The 16,643-nt window shown below is 53.3% G+C and overlaps 1 protein-coding gene across 5 annotated transcripts in view; it reads left to right on the forward strand.

Annotated features, from left to right (window-relative positions):
* Positions 1–16,643, forward strand: part of Ralgds (ral guanine nucleotide dissociation stimulator) — a 43,186-nt gene that overhangs the window by 7,243 nt on the left and 19,300 nt on the right. For 4 of the 5 annotated variants that reach the window (XM_038337584.1, XM_038337588.1, XM_038337585.1 and 1 more), the window contains exon 1: positions 15,081–15,351. The exons of the other annotated variant lie outside the window; for it this stretch is intronic. In XM_038337584.1, the coding sequence (XP_038193512.1) occupies positions 15,169–15,351 (183 nt within the window). In that variant the 5' untranslated portion in view covers positions 15,081–15,168. Of the gene's footprint in view, positions 1–15,080; positions 15,352–16,643 lie in introns of those variants that run through there. 5 annotated transcript variants of the gene reach the window in all.

Genomic DNA, 16,643 nt, shown 5'->3' on the forward strand with positions numbered 1-16,643 from the left:
TTCACAACTCTGCCTGCTTGGCTCTGTAGCCCTGCCTCTTACAAAGACTCCTGGGCGAGAGGAATGGGTCCTCTCCTGGAGAGGGCAGAGATTTTTCTCTTGAGTGCCACCTGCAGTCCTTTGTTACCAGAGGAGATGGGGAGAGATGGCCTGTGTAGCCCACCTTCTCTTCCACCTCTCTGGGGATGCTGTCCTGGCCCTAGGTGGCCTGTCCCAGGAGACTGGGGATGAGCGAGACATCCCAGTAAAGTTCAGACTGGGAGGTGGGATGGGGTGGGGAGAAGAAAGGGTATTGAAACCTTGGGTCTGCTCCCACCTGAACTGGATCCATTTCAAAAGAATTCCTGCCCCTCCCACCCATGCCTTGATTGTCTGCACCATCTCCTGTCCCCTGTCACAAGGAGGGGTGGGTGCTAGCAGGTCTGAGTTACCTGATAGAAGGGAGGATCAAGTTAGGTTGGTGGAAATCCTGGCTTGGACCTGAGCAGGCTCTTTAACCCCGATCCTCTATGACCTCCCTGCATGCTTAGACGTGGCGTGTGTGTGTGTCTGTGTGTGTGTGTGTGTGTGTGTGTGTGAGAGAGAGAGAGAGAGAGAGAGAGAGAGAGAGAGAGAGAGAGAGAGAGAGAGAGAGAGAGCTCTACCACACACCACACAAGCAGGCCCTCCAACGGTACAGGTAGTGTACTCAGCACTGTAGACAGATGGCTGCAGGGTTCTCCAGAAGTGATTACTCTTGGAGCAAGCAACAGGCAGGGACACTTGCAGGCCCAGAATTGACTCCACAGATTTTCCCAGACAGACCCTGCAAAGTTGAGTCTGTTGTCTGAGCCATTTGAGGTGACCTTGCCATCATCCACTGCCTCCCCCAAGCCAATTTCAAGCCTTGGAATATCCACGCTGCAGGTTAGACTTTAAGAGCCAGGTGGTTTGCCTGGCTCGAATGAAGCCCTGAGGGCCAGAAAGGTGGCAGCTGGAGGCTGGAGGGAGCGTGTGGGCAGGTAGTGTCTGGTGGGAAGGGGGCTAAGACTCATTCTCAAAATCTTTGCAATTCTGAGAGTATCTCCTTCCCAGCAGCCAGGGCCAGAACATCCCTTCACAGAGTGCTTGCTTCCACTACTGTTCTCAGCAGGCTTGTCAGGAACAGGTGCTGGACCCAAAAGACCAGATGTAGGGGCTGAGGGAGGGAGCTACCAGGTCACACTCTCTTTATGGGGAAGATGCTGGCCTCCCAGGCCTCTGGGCCTTCAAGATGGAGCAGCTGTGTCTTTGGCTGCTTTGAGAGATGTGGATCAGTGTGTGCTCTGTGTGCACGTGCGTGACTGAGGATCCTTTCCCCGCCTTTGGACGCTCAGGCCCACATTTGAGTAACTATGGGCCCTTGTCATTGTTGTCCGCTGGTGTATGTGTCTCCAGACACGACAGGCCTGCCAGTGGCTGAGCCAGTACCTATGTGGAAGGACAAGTGTCTGTGTGTGGGGGCCAGTGCTGAAGGGGGAGAGGGAAAATACACGGTCACATCCTAGCTGTGGGGTGGGGACGTGAGCCTTTGCCCTTAGCTGCTCCAGTGTCCATTTTCCGATCTGTTCATCTGTTGATAGTCATTCCCAGATACCCAGCATTGCAGTGGCTGGAAAGGGCTCCTCTTAGCGCCTTGCAGGCATAATCATTCTCTTACTCCATGGGGGCTTGGTGACCTCTAGCAGGCCTCAGCAGGAGGGGTGCCTAGCCTTTGCTGTTCCCTTGTTAAGTTCCCAGATATGGACAGACGGATGCAGAGCATCTGAGTTTTGTTTTCGAGAAAAGCGCCAATGCAGTAACAAAGTCTAAAGGTTGTAGAGAGCCAGCAGGTAGCAGTGTCACCAGCCCCCAGTTTAGGGGACTGCTTTGGTGGGAAAGTTCTGTGGGAAGAGAGCAGCAGGCACTAGCCCTGCCATCTAGCAGCCAGCTGGAGTCTGGAGCCCTCTTCAGGCCAGGGAAATTCCGGAGGACCTTCTGAAAAGGGCTTCCCAGCCCTGGGCTGCAGGCTGGTGGCAGCTCTGGGCACGCAGTGTCCCTGGCATAGTAAACAGTCCCCCGTACCACAAGGGCCCATTTGTCCTGACTCCTGCAGTTCCTGAACCCTGGATGACCATGGCCTGCTGGGCACAAGGGCCTGGCTGTGGGCTCCCCTCACCCATAGATTCTTCAACCTCTCTGGCTATCCCTTGGTGAGGTCTTCTCCACACAGGCCAAGCTGCACCAGAAAACCCTTTACTTAGCTAGTGGCCACACACTCTCCCTAAAACGGCTTCCGGCCAGCCAAGAAGGAGGGCAATCCCTGCGCTGAACCAGAGCTGACTTGACATCCCAGGGCAGGCTGATTTCTGGGAAGGGCCCTGCTGTTCTAAGGGAATGTGGGAATGTGTGCCTGCTTCCCAGAAAGCCTGGCTGCCTCCTCCTCTACCTTCCTTTGCTGACCGGCTCCAGTCTTGGGGTTTTGCTTCACTCTCCTCTGGAGCAAAATAACACCTCCACGTGAACAGGTGGGCAGACAGCGTGCCCTTCCTTCTCCATGAAGCTCCTGATCTGGAGGAGTTCTGAATAGTCAGGAACTTGAAAACCCAGGAGCCATCGGATCACCTGTTCATGTAGGTGCTTGTGCATCCGCAGTGCCGGGTGCAGTGCCGGGTGCAGTGCCGGGTGCAGTGCCAGGAGCCCCAGCTGGAAGGAGGGAACGCTGCAACATGTGTGCTGTGTTACGCAGGTGTGCATCCCTTTACCTGCAACACTGTGGGCAGTTTCTACCTTCAAGCACACTCTAGCTGTGGGTAAGGATGAGAAACAGGACACTTGTAACCACTGTACCTGTGAAGTGTGGGGCTTCCTGGCTGGTTGAAAATTGCAGTGACTTTCTCTGTACCCACACTGTTCTGTTTGTTTGTTTCCCTATAGCATTCTTACCTTTAAACATGTATTTTGCTCATAGTGCCCTAGGGTTGCAGGGGCAGATGTGGATTTGGGGGGGTGGATTGTGGTTTTTGTTGTTGTTGTTGTTTTGAAACAAAACATGTAACTCAGGCTGACCTCCAACTCCATATGTAGCCAAAGAGGCCCTTGAAGTCCCCCAGCTCCCCAGAGCTAGGATGGTAGGTATACACCATCCAGGGCCTCATACGTGCTGGGCAGCACTCTACAAACTGAGCAATGTCCTCCAGCTCCAAAGGTGGCTTTATGTCTCTTCTGTTTGCTGGCTTATCTCCAGCTCTTGAACAGGCACCCAGTAGGTGCCAGGAGACTTCACGAGGCCGATGTGGGTGAGCTGCTGTGTGGCCCAGGGCCCTGTGGTCTCAGGTGGCCAGACCTCACTACAGATCTTGCTCCCTTCCTACTTAGGAAGAGAAACTGAAGAGGTTTAGAAACTGCAGCATTTGTCACCAAAGCCATGTTCAGGTTACATTTTGCAGTGGAGGTGTCATACCTCTGAATTAGCAAGAATGCCTGGTTCTTCCCAGGGAGAACCAACCTCAGGGCAGCTTTGGGCTACCATTTTTTTCTGAACAAGTGGCCCATGTGAGGCCCTGTCCTGTGTCTGTTGAATATTCCTTTGAACACACAGCATGTCTGAGGCAGAGATTAGCTCTTTTTATGGGCCAAAACCAACAAGGAAAAGAGACCCAACAGTTATCAGGTGCTTTGGAATTTTGTCCCGACCCCAGCTCACAGCTGCCACTTGGATCTTTCCAGTTGGGCAGAGGCTACTGGCAGGGCATCCTGGGGGCAGGCCCAGGGTGGAGGAGGCAGAACTAGCCCTAGCTGCATGGAGAGAAACTTCAATCTTGGCAATACTGAATCTATTGGGCCCAAAGCCAGTGGGAGTGGCCAAGGGCAGGGCACAGATTCTCAGGACCTCCCCTTCTTGGCAACCCACGTGACTAGGTGGTCTCGTAGAAAGGCCAGCCAGCAGGCAGGCAGCCAGAGCAGGGGAGCCCTGCTGTGAGCCAGGCTCCTTGGCTTTTCCCAGCTTCCCCACGCTGGAGCAGGTGTGGCCTGTGCTTGCTGTTCTCCGGGCCTTCCCGGTAAAGAGCAGAAGGCAACACCCCATGGCTCTATGAACCTTCCCATAAGTCACTTGGAGGCTCTGGCTCTTCAAAAACGTGGGAGCCCCTGAGATGCTCACCCTGCTCACAGATGGTACTACAAAGACAAAGGCACCCTTGGCGTTTTTTAAGAAAGGCAGGGATTGTGGGAGGGAGTGGCTCCGTGGCTGTGAGGGAGCCTTTTACATTGTGCCTGGGCACATTGTGTGATCCAGTGGTGTCTGCACTGGGTGGTTTTTGTAAGTGAGGACACCCTGAAATCACCTAACTGAACTGTTCTGTGGGCAGAATAGATTTTCTCTTTGAACATAACCGTGGTGACTCCAACCAGGTTAGGGATAGTGGTAAGGGTACATGGAAGTCAGAATCCCAGCCAAGGCTTCATCCGTATGACAGACCACCCCTCTCAGTGACACAGACCCTGCAGCCCTGCACCTGTCAGTGCCACAGGCATAAATATTTTGTCATCTTTAACTTAATTCAAAGTAAAATGGGCAGCCCAGAAACTGAATGGGTCTGAGCATCCCCTTAGACGTGGTATGTGTGACCAAGGCAGATTGTTTACCCTCGCTGGGCTTCCCTGTTCCCGGCTTTACAGTAGTGATAATGACTGTCTCTTCAGCAACCTGGCCCAGGCTGGGCAAGAAATGTTTTGTGTTCACCGAGAAGTGCTAAAGGCAGGGCCTGACGTGGGACCAGGTGACTGGGGACCAGGGCTTCAGGTAGCTCCCATCTCCAGACCCTCTCTGGGTAAACATTATGTTTGGGCTGCAGGGTGCAGATGTTGGCAGTACCACTTCCACGGGGGTATGCCCCCAACCCAAGGCCTCAGCAAAGAGTGCAGCCTGCAGCGTGAAACACAGGAGCGAGCTGAGTGACTTGATAATGGTCCCTGTCCCCGGTGCATGTGGTGGGGTGGAGATGGAGGGCTGGGAGGCTGTCCTCCCCCTCCCTCACAGGAATGTCAGGTCAGCAGGCTGCAGGAAAAAAGAGGAGCAGAACCAGGGCCCCAGTGAGCCTCCTGAACAGGATGTTGTACCGAGTAAACAGCTTCTGGAGGAGTCACCGCTCAGCTGAGTCACAGCTCCTAGCGACAGCCACTAGCTGTTTATAAACAATGGGCTCTCACCCCTCAAGGCCTGCCCTCAACTGTGAAGGGTAGGAAGACACTCCCCAGGTGTAATATCCCCAGAAAGTGTTAGCACCTAGGCCGAGTGACAGCACAGGCTTATGTGAGTGGTTGGGGACATAGTCCCAGGGCTACTGGTGTGGAGAACAGGACAGATGACACAGGTGTCTTTGGGGAGTGGGCATGAGTTGCATGCACACAGGCGTGTGTGCGCTGTCCCTGTGGCAGGGGCTAAGGAGGTACCGCCCATCCTCACAGCCCCCAAAGTCCACTCATGTGGCTCTGGAAGCTCCTGTGGCCATCCTCGTTCCAGGCGGTGACAGTGACAGTGAAGTGTCACGTGGTTCCCGAGGGCCTGGAACAAAGGGCCTGCTCTCCCAGGCCAGCCTTGTGAAAGGGTGGGGCTGGGAGCATATGGATGGGAGGAGGGGCGGGAGGCCTACTGGCTCCTCCCTCCCTCAAGTCCCTCCTCCTGGAACCCCAGCTTCAGAAGCGGCAGCTGGTCCTTCTGGTCCTGTTCTTTGACCTGGCTGTGACTCAGACCCTCCAGCCCTCTCAGCCACCTCTGAGCTGATGCCCCAGGCAGCCCTGCCCTGCAGGAATAGGAATAGCCCCAGGATCAAGCCCTGCAAGCCTAAGCTAAAGGCTTCAGCAGGGTCAGGAAATGGGGGTACTAGGCCTGGGAGGTTGGGAGGGATGGAGATGTCGGGTAATAGGAAGTGTGTATCAGAGGCAGCCATTGTATTTTTTTTTTTGGTGGGGGTGGTTTTTTGAGACAGGGTTTCCCTGAGCTTTGGAGCCTGTTCTGGAACTTGATCTGTAGACCAGGCTGGCCTCAAACTCACAGAGATCCGCTTGCTTCTACCTCCCAAGTGCTGGGATTAAAGGCATGCACCACCGCCGCCCAGCTAGGCATTATATCTTGCACAGGCTTGATGGTCAGGAAGTCCATGTAAACATTTGTCCATTAGAGGTACTAGGACAATACCATTGCCCTCCTGACCCCTTCCCACTTCCTCCGCAGGCCTCTGTGAACAGGTTCACATCATAGGAAGCTCCTGCCTCTCTGGTAAACCTGCATCAGCCAATGCCGTGGCTAGGTGGGCAGTACAGGAGAGAGAGGGGCCAACAAGGAGAACAGCCAAGCAAAGGGGAAGGGAGAGGATGGAGCAGAAAGCCATGCTGGGAACTCCAAAAGACGACCAGAGCCTGGGTGGGCCAACCTGCATTTCCCCTCAGCTGCTCTCTCCTGGGGAACAAGTTTTCCTGGAGATATCCATTCTTTAAGTAAAAATTTTTACTTTTACATCAGTGGCTATTTCAGAGTTATTGGTGGAGGCCCAGTTGCAAGGCCATCCTGAGTGCTGGGCAGACCCAGACTGTCAGCTGAAGCCCGCTCTGTGGTATGGAGCTCAGCTATGGTACTAGTGTTGCTCAGGCGCTGTCAGCTCATGTCTGTTCCCATTCCTTCCACAGTATCTCCGGGAGTATTGATGCACCTTACACTTGAGTGCTTAATGCTCCAAGCCTGCTGGAACCAAACTCTTGTGTCATTTACCAGGGCCACTGGTGTGTGGGGCAAAGCAGATGACACAGGTATCCTGAGAAAGTGAGGAGCTGCTGAGAGCCCAACACATAGTAGGTTTGCAGTACCTGTGCTGTGGGTCCATTTCACACATGAGAAAATGAGGCCCAGAGATGCCAAGCCTTGGTCTCAGGGTCCCAGAGGCCTGAGCTGGCTGATTTACAGCCTATGAGCACTGCTTTTTCCAAAGGTCAGGGCTGAGTGTCAGAATTTGCCAGAAGCCAGAGTTGACACCTGGCCTTCCAGGGTGCAGTGACAAGGAGCAGGAAGTGTGCCTGGCACACAGGGAGGCAACAATACACAGGAATTGTTGTGTCTCAGTGGTCTAAGAAGTCTACTGAGTGTTGGGCTGCCGAGGACACGGAAGCTGTGGCTGAGGCCCCATTCAGAGCATTGTCCAGGCAAATGAGGACTTGAAGCCTCTTCTGGATGGAGCAGAAACCAACTAGTAGAAGGATTTTAGTGGAGAGATGGAATAAGGGCAGGGAGGTATGGGTATGTCAGCTTCAGGGCCCCTGCACCATCTGTCCTTGGTTCTTACACTCCTGTCCAGTCTGGCCTGATCCATCCCCCTCCCCCAGAATTCCCTCTGCATTCCCAGAGAATCCCCATGCCAAGGTCCTTTCTCTTTTCTTTCTTTCTTTCTTTTTTTTTTTTTTTTAAGATTTATTTAAGTATACAGTGGTCTGCCTGCATATGTTCCTGAATGCCAGAAGAGGGCAGTATATTTCATTACAGATGGCTGTGAACCACCATGTGGTTGCTGGGAATTAAACTCAGGACCTTTAGAAGAACAGCCAGTGCTCTTAACCTCTGAGCCATCTCTCCAGCCCCCCTGAGATCCTTTCTTCCATGAAAGAGCCCTCTGGGTGAGTTTAGGGTTAAGATCTTATCACAAGACTGGGAGTGGGGTGGGAGGGAGCAGCAAGAGTTTGGATCAAGTTCGAAAGTCTCTATAAGTGCCTTGCCTTCTCCCATCACAGATGGGTGTGGTGGGGGTGTGTGTGCCTGCAAGTCCTGCAGGAGGCAGCACCAAGCATGGACAAGAACCATGACTCTAACCCTCCCCAAGTCTTTGAACCATCTGGTCAGTCAGTCACCCTGTACGCAGGGCCACTGGGAGAGCTGTGGTGCTGGTGGAGCTCATCCTGGAGGCTGGGGAGGGATGTGCCTCTGAGGATGCTGTAGATTCACTGGCCACCACCCTTGCTTCCTGCCTCTGAAAGTGCTAGGGCCCAGCCCGGGTCCCAGGAGGGTGAGGATACAGCCTGGTGTTGGTAGGCCTTGAGTCAGGCCTGTGGGCCTGGCAGTTATGAGCCAGGGAGCCCTTGGGCAAGTCACTTCCCTGAACCTAGATCTTCTATGTGTCAGATGGCAGTGTTGAGTTTGTTTAATGACTTCCAGTGTTTGTTTTACAGTAAAACAAGAGAGAGGGTGGTGAGTGGTTCTCAAAGCCTAAGGTACTAACTTTGCTGCTGCCCCTTTCCTGATGGGTTGCCCTACTTAGTTCTCCTATGGTCTCTTCTGAGATGCTGGCAATGGCAGAACTTGGTTTTCATTACCCTACTTGAATGGCATGAACAGCAGGCAATCCTGGTTTAAAATGAAGTACTGTGCCTGGCATGGTGGCAGCACCTGTAGTCCCAACATTAGGAGTTCAAGGTCATCCTTGGCTCCATAGTAAGTTAGAGGTCAGCCTGAGCTACATGACACTATCTCAAAAAAAAGTTCATACCAGGTAGGTAGGTAAGTAGGTATGTGGGGGGGGGGGTCAGGGGGGGAGGCTTGGTTCCTGTCCCTGCTTGGTGCTGCCTCCTGCAGGACTTGCAGGCACACACCTGAATCACACTTGTCTCTGGGCTTCAGTTCCGTGTGAGTCAGGAGGGCTTCCCTGCTGTCTCCCATAGACCTGGCTTGCTCACTTGGTGACTCTGCTCCTGACAGAGCTGATTTTATCCCAGTATGGAGACTTCCAGGCCCCCAAGGGAGATCAGTGGGGATGAGGTCTTGGGGAGGGGAATTGGAGGAGAGAGCTGGGTCCACCTAAGGGATGTAAGTTAAGGCTAGAGCTGCTGGGCCAGCCCAGAACAGAGCCCTGGCCACTCATCCTTGCTTGCCCTCTGGCCTGGTACAAGTGGGAATTCCTGGCCCTGCCCGTCACAACAGCAGGTATGACAGCCATGTAGGTGACAGCAGGCTTTGGCACTCCTGGTGCTCAACTCCACTGGGGCAGGCAGGCAACAGGCACACTGTCGGAAAGCCTGCCAAAGAGCCCACTCCCCCACTGGGCTCCCACCCTACCATGGCCCGGGAAGCAGACCGGGTCCATGCCAAGCCTACTGTGCCCAGGGGGAGGAAGGGCTCAGTGTTCTTTGCCTGTATCTCAGTGGTGACTGCCAGGCGGTGGGCTGTTGCCCGCCACACCAGCCTCCGCACTCCCACTTCAACGCCTTGGCCGGCACCCCTGCTGGCACCCACTACTGAGGTGAGTGTTTGCTGGGAAAGGCTGTCACGGCCAAGGCCAGGGCTGGGCTGTTGGGAGATGGCACCTCAGGGCTCCTTACCCTCCTTGTCAGAACTGGTTGAAGGAGTTTGGTAAGAAGCACAGGGAAGCTCTGTCTCCTGGACCCAGTGTCAACATGGAGGTTGGGGTGCTGTGCTCATGCTACCTGTGTGAGCTCTGGCAGCTCCTCTCCCCGGTCACTGTGGACAGCATGCCTGTGGCCTCTCACATGGCAGCTTGTACTGGATTACATGGGCTTTGTATCTTACCGTCTGCTCCTGGGACTCTGGAAACCAGCTGGTATGCTGTAGCCATTGTTATGTTAGTGTCCCCAGTTTTCTGGGAGAGAAACAGACTCAGAGAGGTGACTCAAAAGACATAGAGCAGGGAGTGTGGCTCAAATCTGGTTCCAAATTCTCAGGACACTGTCCACTTGGCACTAGGCTGAGTGTGTGAGAGGAGGGTAGGACTGGCATCCTGCTGCCCACCCTCCAGGGAAGGGGAGAGAATGGGTGTCTGATGTCAAGGCCTCTCTGCTATGGGACAGACGTGACTGCCTCCTGATTACCAGGCTTGGGTACTGATGGGACTGTGGGACACATGGGGCAGTTGGTTCCTTCATCTTCCATACGTGCTCGGTGACTCCCTCGACTGCCCCAACAGCTTATCCCTTGGGTCTTCTCTCCATTTCTACCTGTGTGTCCCCACTGACTCTCTCCTCTGCCTCCATCTACCTCAGGTGGTACATAGAGCTTTAGTGCCGCTGATGGCTCCTCAGGCGTTGGTCTGCAGTGGGCATTTCGTCATCAGGGTGGCCTTGGCTCTTGTTCTATGAATAACGTCTCATGGTACCAAGCAGACTGCTCTTTGCCACCTCTGAGTGTCCCCAGCGTGGAGTTGAATTGGTGGGACAGAGAGCCACAGTCTAGTGCCTCCACTTCCAGGGGCTCTATGAGACCCAGTGAGGCTGATTCAGAATCCATGTGTCCTTTTTTTACATGGGCCATTTCCATTGCCCTAGGTTTGGTGAATATTTTTTAACATTTGTTTAGTATGTGTGTACACATTTGTACAAACTTTTTATTATTTTTAGCTATATTTAGATGTGTGTGTCTACATGTGGTTATGTCCATTTGACATCAGAGGTGTTAGATCCCCTATAGTCGGAGTTACAGCTGGTTGTGGAGGCAGAGAACTGAACTCAAGTCTTCTGCCAGAGTTTAACAATTGAGCCATCTTTTCGGTCCCTCTAATTAATTAATTCGTGTGTGTGTGTGTGTGTATGTGTGTGTGTACGATGTATGTGGGCCCACTTTCCACAGTGCATGTATAGAGGTGAGGGAACAACTTGCTGGAGTTGCTCTCTCCTTCAGACTCTTAAGTGGGTTCCAGGGATCACACTGAGATGGCCAGGTCTGCACTGTCTTCCAGCAAGCCCTCCACTCACTAAGTATCAGCTGGCCTTGTTCCAGTTTCCTTGGGCAGTAACTCCATGTGAGGTCAGAGATGTGTGGTAATGATGTCACATCCTTCCACTCAGTGTGATCTCCTGTGAGGTTAGAGACTTAAGTTCCCACCTCAATGTATGGAGAGGCCACTGGAGGCAGCAGGGGCCGCAGGATAGCCAGGCCTGTCCCACTGTGCTAACCGCACCCACTCTGGCCCCAGTGCGTCACTTCCCGCCAAGGTGTGTGCTCACACACCCACACAGGGCCACCCCAGAACCCAGGCAGGCCAGGAATGATGATACTCTAGTCGGGAAATGACAGAGGACCTGGGCCTGGCCACACCCTAGCTGTTTCCTCCCGCCATGCACTCTACATGCAGAACAGCTGATGGGCGGGCAGGCCTTTACCTGCCAGCCAGGGGTGAAAAGTTGTCTGTTGTCTGAGGCAGGATCTTGCTCTGTGACCTACGCTGGTCCCAAATTCATAATTTTCTGACCTTGGCCTCTCTAGTGCTGGGGTGACAGGCATGTGCCACTGTGCCTAGACAAGAGACAAAAGGATTTCTACCAGTGCCCAGCCTGGCTGTTGTCCTCACTGGCTGTGGCCCAGTCCAGGTGTGAAGAAGTGTTGACCCATGTCTGTGGTTGCCCTGACATTGTCTGCTGCTCAGCAATCGTGGACCTGTGCTCTGGGGAGCCAGTGTGGAGGCAGCCAAGGTCCTGAAAGGCACTAGTGATGTGTTCACTATGGTGGGGTGAGAACTCACATTTGTCCTAGTGTAGGGAAGCCCAGACTCTGGGGACCATAGGCAGTTGTGCAGATGGGAACTTGGAGAGGCTCGTTTGTCAGGGAATCAGGGATTGTGTGAGGGCAGGGAGAAGAAAAGACAACAATTTGACCTGGACACATCTTTCTCCTCAATCAGGGATTGTGTCCAAGGGTCTGTGGCAAACTCAGAGTGTGTGCCTAGTTAAGGTCACAGGTGCTACTCAGCTTCCCTGGAGCCTCTGATCCCATGAGGGGAGATGCCACGTGGGGAGATCCCACGCGGGGATGCAGCTGGTGTGAGTGGGTCACCCAGAGCTTTGGGAGAAGCTTGGAATTTAGATTTTTATGTGAAGTCACCTGACCTTTTACTGTTGACTCAAAAATTTAAAAACACTTTGCAGTCCAAACAAAATACACATGTGAGCCACGCTTGGCCTGCTCCTAGTCTCCAACTGTCAGTTCAAAGCTTTTCTCTGTGAGGAACATCCTACTGTGGAAGGTCAGCATTGTTCTGAGGGGCTTGTTATGCCCCAGCGAGGAGCAGATGCATTTCCAGGAAGACAGGAGCAGAGTGAGGAAAGGGGAGAGATTCCACAGAACTCACTGCAGAGGGAAGCAGAGTTCTCGAATACCCCAAGTGTTAGGGTTAATGTGAGCCTTGCATTTCAGACTCACCCAGGGTCACCGGGGCTGCCCCAGCCTTTCTCATGAACATGTGGGTATTGGAACTCAGTTTCCCGGGATCCACCATCTGAGTCCAAAGCAGGATCTCTTTCCTGTGTTATTGTAAGGATTGTGTGAGTGACTAGGCAGATGAAGAACAAATCTAGCTCAGGGTCAGTATATCCACCAGGTCTATAGTTTGTGGCCTTCCTTCAGTAGCTGCTGAGAGCCCCAGGAGCCTTAGGGGGTGATTCTCCAGCCAAACCCTTTTTGTTCTTTATAATTTTATTATGGAAAATCTCAAATAGACCCAGGGTAGAGAAAATGGCATAAAGCTTTAACAAGGTCAGTTCATCCACAAATCCCAGATACATGGATTCAGCCATACAACTCATATGGTAACCCCATACCATAGTGGCAGCTAAGAAACAGTATCCATGTCCAGCCAGGCATGCTGGCCAATGCCTTTAATCCCAGCACTCGGGAGGCAGAGGCAGGTAGATCTCTTGAGTTCCAGAGCTATGCAGTGAGTTTCTTACAACCAAATAGAAAGGAAGGAAGGGAAGGAGGGAGGAAGGAAGGAAGGAAGGAAGGAAGAAAAAAGAAAAAGAAGAAGCAATGTCCAGTGCCAACAATATGCAGTACTCTTCAGCTACCTGAGGCCAGTCTTCTCTGAAAATATTAAATGAACAATTCTAGAAATAAAAATTAAATCTCTTGCTGCTCTGAGTACCTTTCATCTCTACACCCCGCCCAATGAGAAATCACCCCTTTGCCCATTGTAGCCACACTAGACTGTACTTGCTGGTCAGCCACTTGACTGTCTGGGTTACTGCACCAACCATTTTGGTATCACACAGAGTTTCCTTTTGTCCTTATTTCAGGATCCTGCTGGGCATCTTAGACTGCATTGCCCTCAGATAGGAGGGGAGCCTTTGTTAACAGCTGCTTTGTTTACAAACCCACACACTGGCTGGTGTCTCTTCTTTTTTGTGTACCCCCTCTGTATTTGTTGGAAAAACAAAAGCCTGTCTGCCTGTCCTGCAGGCTGTATTTCTGTAGGTTGTAGGCTAGCGGTCTGTCTAGTGTGTTCTTCTAACCCTGTTGTTTCCCCAAATGATGGTTAGGCTTAGGAGTGGGTTGTGTTCTTTCATGTCATGTCATATGCCGTCCTTACCCCCTCTTTTAGGATGGGCCTGCCCTTGGTAGCTTGGGATGATCATGAGGGAAAGCTTACCGGGCCTTGGGGAGTGCTTTGCATGCAGGGAAGCATCTCAAAAGTCATAGCCAGTGCAGAGGATGACAAGGATGTGAGCCCTGCAGGGTCTAGGGCACCGGGCACAGTGTGCTGTCTGCCAGATTTCTTCTTTTCACAAAGGACATGAGAACACTTACCTTGGTGAACAAGGGCCAGAAGAAGAAAGGGGTTGAGCTCTTGGGCCATGGGAGCTAGGTTTTCTGTGTATCTGTATGTTTGTCTGTGTGGCTATGTCTGTGTGTCTGCCTATACATGTGTATGTTTGTATTTCTGTATCTACATGTATGGTACTCATGAACAGGCTTTCCAAGAGGAAGGATGCAGCAGTGCAGAACAAGACAGAAAGAAAACTTGAACTTGGTAAAACAGGTGAACAGCAACCAGAAGGGCTAAGTAGATGGATGGGACCTCCACCTCTCTGCCAGTGGCCATCACATGCAATTAGTGAGACAGAAGGCAGTCCAGCTGCCACATGAGGCTGCAGTGTGATTAACTCCCAACTCCAGCCTCCTTGGGACTACCCCTTCCCTGCAACCTCTTTGAGGCTGGAAAGGTAGTGCCTCGGATCTAAATATCAGAGACAAGCTGTCCTTAGAAAAAGGTCAGTGGTCGCAGGCAACAAAGCTGACCTGGTGCTGGGTCCTTGGCCCCAGGACTGGGGCTTGGGAGAAGCCCTCAGGAAGTCAGGCACAGCTGGTCTTCCCTGGAGGCAAGGCAAGGCAAGGCCCCTGAGGCTTCTGAGCAGACTCCACCTCAAGCCAAACCTGCTTATCTTTTTCTTAAACCAGCTTTATCACCGGACCCTGCTCTTAAAAATACTTTAGGACAGTTTGAAAATTCAGAAAAATTTAAGCCTTGGGGCTGGAGAGATGGCTCCAGAGTTAGGAGCACTTCCTGTTCTTCCAGAAGACCTGGGTTCAGTTACCAGCACCCATGTGGCTCACAGTGCCCTCTTTTGTTCCCCTCAGACACCCACATGAATGAAAAATAATCATGTACATAAAGTAAGCTTTTTGAAAGTATGTAGCCTCAACCAGGTGTGATGGTGCATGCCTTTAGTTCCAGCATTCAAGAGTTAGATGCAGGTGGATCTCTTTGAGTTCCAGGACAGCCAGGGTTACACAGAGAGACCCTGTCCTGGGGGGAAAAAGTATACAGCCTCACCCAGAGGTAGCATTTCTTTTACACAGTAGGTCCCATCTAGTTTATGCATGTCTGGTGAGGAGGCTGAAAGCTGTCTCCTCTCCCAGTGGAACTTGGGCTGAACGCCAACCCCCTTCAGGGACACTCAACCCAATATTCAGGGTTACCCTTTCCCGTACTCTGGTATATGAGCACAAAATCAGTGATCTCGTGACATCCTCTTGTCACACTCTTGCAGGAAGTCATTTTCATTACCCATACTTTCCAGTTGAAGAAACTGAGGCTACAGAGCTAGGGGGTGTGGTAACTGGAATTCTTGGGAATTCCAGTTCTGACTTCAGCAAAACAGCATCAGGGACACCACCCACACATCAATCAGTCAGACAGCACGTGCACACGGTATCCGCAACTGATGACACGCCTCTTGGAGACCACGCCCCTTCGTCGGACCCCGCCCCCGGCTGACATCAGCGGGCCGGGCAGCGGGCACAGAGCGCAGGCAGGCAGCGCGGAGCTGCGCTGGGCCGGCCCTGCGCCCGCGCCGCCCTGGGTCTTGCGTCCCACCGGCCGCCCACGCCGCTGCCTGCCGTCCATGGTGCAGCGCATGTGGGCCGAGGCGGCCGGGCCCGTAGGGGGCGGCGAGTCGTTGTTTCCTGGCTCCCGGCGCAGCCGCAGCGTGTGGGACGCTGTGCGACTAGAAGTGGGCGTCCCGGACAGCTGTCCCGTGGTGTTACACAGCTTTACTCAGCTAGACCCGGATCTACCGCGCCTGGAGGTGGGTGAGCGGGGGTGGGGGTGGGGTTCCTTCCACAGAAATCTCCCTACTGCACCAGCTCCGGGGCAGCAAGATGGGCATCACAGCTTCCAGCACACCCTGAGCAGTAGTTAGGGACAAGAGCTGGATTTCCGTGTCCCCCTCAGTTCATCATGCCAGTGCCTGCTTCTACCCATCCCAAGCGTGACCGCCCCAATCTCTGCAATCAGGCTCAGGCAGACCTTTAGGCCTCTCCGCACTGTCATTGTTTACATCCCTGGTGCGGGAATGCTCCAACCACAAGGGCCTAGCTTTTTTTCACACCCTTGTTAATGGGCCTGGGGACAAGGGGAGGCCACACAATACAGTGGGATCAGCCAATGGTTGGGTTGACATAGTCCTGGACTCCCCAGAGGTGAGCGGGACCTCTGGGGCTTCTGGATAGCTATCACTGAGTCAGATATAGGTCTAATGATCCGGGGACATCAAGGCTGCTCAGAGGGGGCAGTTGAAGGAAGGCGGGTAGGGGTGGAGACTGATCTCCAACTTGTGGAACCAGGTGTCAAGGTAGTGAGAGGACAGGGAGGGCTTCACTGAGACCTGTGATTCATTTCTGCCTGATTAAAAAATGTGCCGACATCCTGACTTTGTAAGAGTCTAGGCAGATTCAGAGAAGAGAGACCGTTTGCCTTTGTGTATTGCAGGAGGTGGGGGTAATAGGTGAGGGTAGGAGCTTGTTTCTAGCATGTCCTGGGCGGGGCCTCCGCCTCCCAACTCCAGCATGCACCTGCTGTCATGCCCCAGAGGTAGTGCACTCCTGAGGCAGTCCCAAACCCTGCTCTGCCTAGAGAAGGCCTGGACAAAGCACACTTCTGTGCCTAACTTGGGAACTTTTGGTCAGGGAACCCCCAGGCCTGGAAGGCCTCCCAAGCTTGGCAGGTGTCCAAGCCAGGCATCTCATTCACCCAGTGGTCTCATCCTCAGTGGCGGCTGGGGAGGGACTCCAGGGAACATGGTGGTGGGCGGCCTGCCACAGCCCTGCACTCATCTGGCTTTCATTATGTCTGGCAGAGCCTCAGGCTTTGTGTGCTGGAAGGGTCTGGCCTGATCACTCATGGAGGGGGCTCAGGCTTCTCTCTGGCTCTGGCTGTCTATGCCCCTGAGAATCGCTTGGAGTGGCAGGGTGGAAACTTCTGCCCCTGCACAGGTTGCTGCTATAGGTGCCTGCTCTGCCCTCCCTCTCCAGGCCTCCGTGCTGTCCTGCAGCCCTGTCACTGTTTAGACATCAGAGGGGAAGCTTCTGGCTGTGGCAG

This window comes from Arvicola amphibius, chromosome 7 (assembly GCF_903992535.2).
Source record: "Arvicola amphibius chromosome 7, mArvAmp1.2, whole genome shotgun sequence".
Lineage (NCBI taxonomy): Eukaryota > Metazoa > Chordata > Mammalia > Rodentia > Cricetidae > Arvicola > Arvicola amphibius.